General features: G+C 32.8%; 1 protein-coding gene across 1 annotated transcript; it reads right to left on the bottom strand.

The window, feature by feature from the left end:
• Positions 1-3,704: 3,704 nt before the first annotated feature.
• LOC110444828 (E3 ubiquitin-protein ligase Rnf220-like) lies at positions 3,705-5,157 on the bottom strand (the record flags this gene model as incomplete). The annotated part of the gene is made up of 2 exons (XM_021489181.1): positions 5,124-5,157; positions 3,705-4,310 (listed from the first exon to the last, which is right to left on the bottom strand). A coding segment is annotated over exon 2 (571 nt), but the record flags the coding sequence as incomplete, so codon positions are not given.
• Positions 5,158-5,710: the final 553 nt, after the last annotated feature.

Below are 5,710 nucleotides of genomic sequence, written 5' to 3'. Positions count from 1 at the left end.
TATTTATACCCAACCTTTAATCATTTTAAAAGTTACATTCAGATGTACTAATAATGTTTTAGGAACTTCTTTAGAAGTTTGGTAATTGTATAGTGATAACTAAAGACTGTGTAGAATAATAACTTTATAAAGAAAACATTTTTAATAAATAAATTAAAACAAGAACATTGTTGCATGTTTTTGCCATTTTTTTCCCCAAACATATTTATAATAATTTTAAAAAATATATAAAAGAAATTTTAACACAAAACGGCAAATCATTTGATGTCATCAATAGATAATTCCCATATCTATATGATCATGTCGAGCTTAGCCAGCTATTCCTTACAACGTCCGGGATTCATTTTTCGGGGAATTGGCGGTAGTGCGCAGTGGTCAATGTCGACACTGGTTTGACTGTAGGCCCAGGCTGAGGCCAAGAGTTAAAAACTGTCCTCTGTCAGTTGTATTTCTTTGTTACACTTCAAATTAATAAACACACGTTGATGATTTAAGATATGAACTGCGTGTCATAAATGTACAGTGAACGCTGCAAGTCTACGGTAAACCTATAAATCATTTAAAACGCTACCAATCATCACTAGATATTCAAGTGAAGGCCAACAGAAAATCTCAGACATTTATTTTATTATTTTAAATGAGCATTGTTGAAGTGGAAGAAATTGATGTGGGAAATAAAAATTACTTTGATTTCCATTAATATTTCAAAAAGAATATAAGAAAAATTTGGTTTAAATTGCTTTATAAATAATAAGTTAAAAGTTTGTTAATCTTATTGCGTTCCCGATAGGAACATATGTTTATAGACAAATAGCTTTATAAATAAATTACGTGTTACCTTCTCCGAAAAAAATATCAAATGTAACAATTTAAGATATTACTAATAAATGTAAGTTAATTATGGAAATGTTTATTTCTACATAATTGAACTTTAATACACGAAAAGTCTGACAAAAAAATAACAAAAACTGATCGAAAATAATATTCAAAATTTCTTTTGTCAATGAAAAATTAATCTAACCAATACTTTTTCAATATTGATCATGAATAGCTTTATCCTGTACCATACAGCTAACTGTAATTCAGCTTGAGGAGAGTAACAGAGGAGACAATCTTTATTAAGTGTGAGTGTTCGCAGTATCGTCAGTGTTATTTAATTTCCCCTGAAAATAGTTAAAAGAACAAATTCACATGAGAAGAAGCACGGGATTGACCCTCGCCTTCGACCCTCGCCTGCGGGGGATATCTTGTACTTTCACACCAGTGCTAATTGACAAGTGCCTGGTCACCAGAGTGAAATAATAGTTTTGGTTTTAAATACTAACTAATATTCCCGGACGTATAACAACTCCATCAGCCCCAGTAAAAGTGTCCATTACAGAAGTAAGACTTGCAGTGCTGTACTTTAGTAAGTGTTAGTTTCAATTGTTAACTAGCACAATAGGCACTTACTTTGATTTTATTTTTTTTCAATTTTTTTTTAAATTGTATCTTTGGAGCAGAGTTCCAAGACTTGACTACTGATAGTGCTTGTTTAAAAATTGGTAATAAAAAATAACTTAACATTTTTTGTTTGTTTTTATTTTTGTTGAACTTACAGTAATCTTCAGTAAAATCAAAATTCTCAGAAAAAATCTTAAAACATATGTTTCAGTTTTACTGTACTTAGAAAACAGAACATTTAGAGTATTTTCTATATTATATTGATCTCATGTATAATTGTAGCATGTATAATTGTAGCATGTGTAATTTTAACATTTTAGTATTAAATACAAAGGAAATCTTTAAGAACAATAATGTACTATGCTGAATTGATTCAGAAGTAACTCTTGAAAACTGCATGAAATTCATTTTTTTGCAATGGAAATTTATTTTGATTTGAAGAATGTAATAATAAAACCAATCCAATCAAAACTGGTTTGTACTGGCTATACTACGTACCCTTTCATTCTTTTTCATGATATTACATGTACAAGCAATAAAGAAAAACATTAATTTTCCTCTGGATCATAATCAATGAAAATGACTGCGGAGTTTTATTTAATTTACTGATTCTGTTTAGAGAATTGCCAAAATATGACTTACATTGTAATTGATATGATTCCAATATATTTACGGGGGTAATATAATCTATGGTAACATAGTCGACACAGAATCATAGACATGGCTGTTTCTACAGATTTTCAACTCGATAATACACACATTTTCCTTAGATGTAAAATTACTTATTATTTTGAGAAGGAAAAATTTTACTCAATTGATTTTCAGGTGTTTTGTTTGAGATTTGTAGGTGAAACAGGAAATACAGGTATTAAGTTTGTTTAACCTAAGTACATGTACTTTATATTTATATACCATTATCAACTGCAGGAAGATAAGGGTAATTTATGTTAATCTGTCAAAGTTTATTTGTTCAAACTGTAGAAAGTTTTAAAATTTGTTCTAATTATTTGGTTTAACTTGAGGATACTCGACTGTAGTATCTGATAATGTCCATATCATTTGATTATTTTCTGCTTGTATGTACATACTTCAGTAATCTATAAATTTAATTTATTGCCATAAATTAACAGCAGCCTTTATTTTTAAAATATATGCTATCTGGTTCACTACTTATAATACTGTATTTGAAAATTTGAAATTAATGCTACCTTGCCGTTACTATTTTAAATGAATACAAATATTGTACCTTCCACACCTGTATTTTCTTCCTGTTCTATAGTACTTATTTCCTTCATTAACAGAGGTCTACAAATTTAAATATTTTAATTTTTGAGAAAATCTGTAAAACTTATATATATAAATTAAGTTGTCTTTTCCTGATGGAATAAGTGAAGAAAGTTCAACCGAAAGTGATGATAATAAGCTATTGTTAATTATGTACTACACAAAAATGTTTATGTTGATCGTTAAGTACAGGACGACCATATGAACCGGTATAGCACAATAGTTCCCCGGTGATATTTAGTAGGGTGTCAGTCGGTACAAGCACACATATCGGTGTACATACTATTACACACATAATGGTCCAACTGTAAATTATATTTATTATAATTACTGACAAACAGAAATGTGACCCCACAGTCACCAACTGATGGCTTTTTACTGAATAGATAAATGTCATTATTCTTTTTATGATTTAAAGGTTAGCAGAAAATGATGGAAAGTTTAAATAGAAGAATCCTAATTCCTATTACCTAAAGAGGTTCGAACAAAGAGATCAGTCCTGCGCTTGTAATATTAAACAAGACGATGCATTTTTCTAAGGCAGTTTAGCTGATGGAACCGATAACTCTCAGCTAATTATCCCTACCACACACAAGCTGTGCTGTAAAATTATAATGAATTTCGATCAAAATTGGAACATAACTTGGTGAATTTCATTGATTTTAAACGATAAAATCAATTTAGTCTTTTTTCCAGGTCAGCATGAACTCCCAGTAGCATTGACATTCTCATGACTGGTCGAGTGCCAGTTCAATAATTAATTTGAACCGACAGATACTTATCTATCGACAAAAATTTCTTTGATTTGGAAAATTATATACATGCTTGAGAAATTTATTGAGAATACATTTCAATTCTTTTCAAATAAAATGTGATAAATTTTTGTTGGGTTTATTAGTTTAAAAAATGGTAAGAACAACAAAAAATGGTAAGAACAACAAAACCTTTTTTTTAATAAAAATTAATTTAAAACTTACTTCTAAGAGATCTTCCTTCCGAATCCGGGGTTCCCCTATCAAAGTCTCCCCCATCCGAGAAATTTTCTGAGTTGGTGGCAGAGCTGATGCTAGAAGGACGTTCTTCCTTAACAAAGGGTGTGGATCCCTTACTTTCCGCACCCTCATGGAGAGGATCACAACTGTCTCTGTCCAACTTCTCTGACGAGGCATAACTAGAGCTGGACTCATCAAGTTTGGGTTTTTTAGCCAAAGAAAACGCAGAATGATAGTTCTCAACTCCTTCGGGGTTACTGACAGGCCTAAATGCGCTCCCACCCCCGGGGTTAATCAGCCCCATCCCGCGCTCCAGGTTGGCACGTACATAAGGGGGGACAGGTGTGTACATAGGAGGGGGGAAGTGTTCCCCCGGTCTGTACATGGTAAAGGGAGGGGTGCCAAAAGGTGTCGCCAAGTCTTTGTCCACATTTTGTCCTTGGTAGTGGTGGGGTGGAGCGGGCATCCGCGCCCCCTCATGATTTTCAGCTGTTGATGCCAACACCATCAGAGCCGGAGAAGTCAGTGGATTAGGAACAAATGAAGTATTTTCCATGATACCTGGGTTTCCGGCCTGAGCTGCAGCCACTGCTGCTGCATGGTGAGAAAAGAATGGGTTTTTGTGCCATAAATTAAAACGAAACATGGCAAAATCAGAAATACCACTCATGTTGTAATAGTTTTCAGGAAAAATTGTCCCTTTCCTATTTTTTGAGCAATTCATGAATTATGTTTTAAGTTAGAACTGTCCAGTAAAAGTATTATTCCTGTAAAGCACTACAGGTAACACACCAGTCCACCTCTATAATTACTCCAATAGTTGTCGTCTTTATAGTCCGATTACCAGATGAGCTATTGTAATACAGATGGGTATGTTCATTGGTTTCGACTATTTATCTGACTGGAGCAATATTGGAACAGCCCACTTTAAATATATTATCTTACAAGACTGAAGTGTCAAGTGGTAGCGGCACATGCGCAGTAGCGACCACTTCCATATATGGCAACTGTCAATAATAGTCTACCTATAGGAATTCCCCTTCACGTAAATAAGATAAATATTTCGGGAAATAAGACTTTATGTACAAAATAAAACACTTTCCATCATTAGTTAGCTATAAGGATGCTTCAAACTACAAAAAAATGGAAAGAACATCGATTTTCGGAGGCAGATGGTACTCGATTGAAAAGTGCGCTATTTGTAAACAAACCGAGCGCAGGGTTGAGTTCCAGTCCAAACTATGATGGGACTGATTAATAAATTGACAAAAACAAACATGGCTTTACAATAAATAATCAGATAATGCACATAAATAGATCCGATTTTAGCATTTGAAACAATTATACGGGCACTTCAAATTGGGATGACAAAGATATCAAACGGATAAATTTGGCAATACTCACTGAATACTAGGATAACACCTTCGACATTAGTGCCTCGTTCTCACAGGGAAATCCCCACTGAGAATTGTGGGTAAAACGAGGATTCCCTTCCGTGTTCTTAAAATAGCTAAACTGATTAACTAGTGTGAAATGTTTATATTTCCCATGCTATGTTTTGAATTTAACGTTGTTATGGACGTTACCGATGAAAGACCGATATCTTTAATTCCTAGTTCGACGCTTTTCTAGACAGCGGAAGACTCTGATAAGGTTCTTAATCAGTCTTCATAGTGAAATTAATATATAAGAGGTCTGTTAATATTGGTAAAATGCCGAGTATCATCCCCGTTTTTGTTTATTTTTTTAATCACCTAATTCACAACATCCTGTTTTTATTATTTATTTATTCGTTTAACTCAAACTCAATCTCAATCAACTTGAAACATAAAACAGCATGTCAATTTATGCTACTGTCGAATATGAATCAATGTAGGTATTTCTTACGTTTGTTTTAACCGGTTTCGACCAGATGACAAATTTGAAACGTTTAGTGTATTATATTTGGTTATCATCTAAAATATATGAAAATAAATTAAATACAAAAAAAA

This window comes from Mizuhopecten yessoensis, unplaced genomic scaffold, assembly GCF_002113885.1.
Source record: "Mizuhopecten yessoensis strain PY_sf001 unplaced genomic scaffold, ASM211388v2 hete_36178990, whole genome shotgun sequence".
In the NCBI taxonomy this organism is placed as follows: Eukaryota; Metazoa; Mollusca; class Bivalvia; order Pectinida; family Pectinidae; genus Mizuhopecten; species Mizuhopecten yessoensis.
This window is presented reverse-complemented; position numbering and strand designations above follow the sequence as displayed.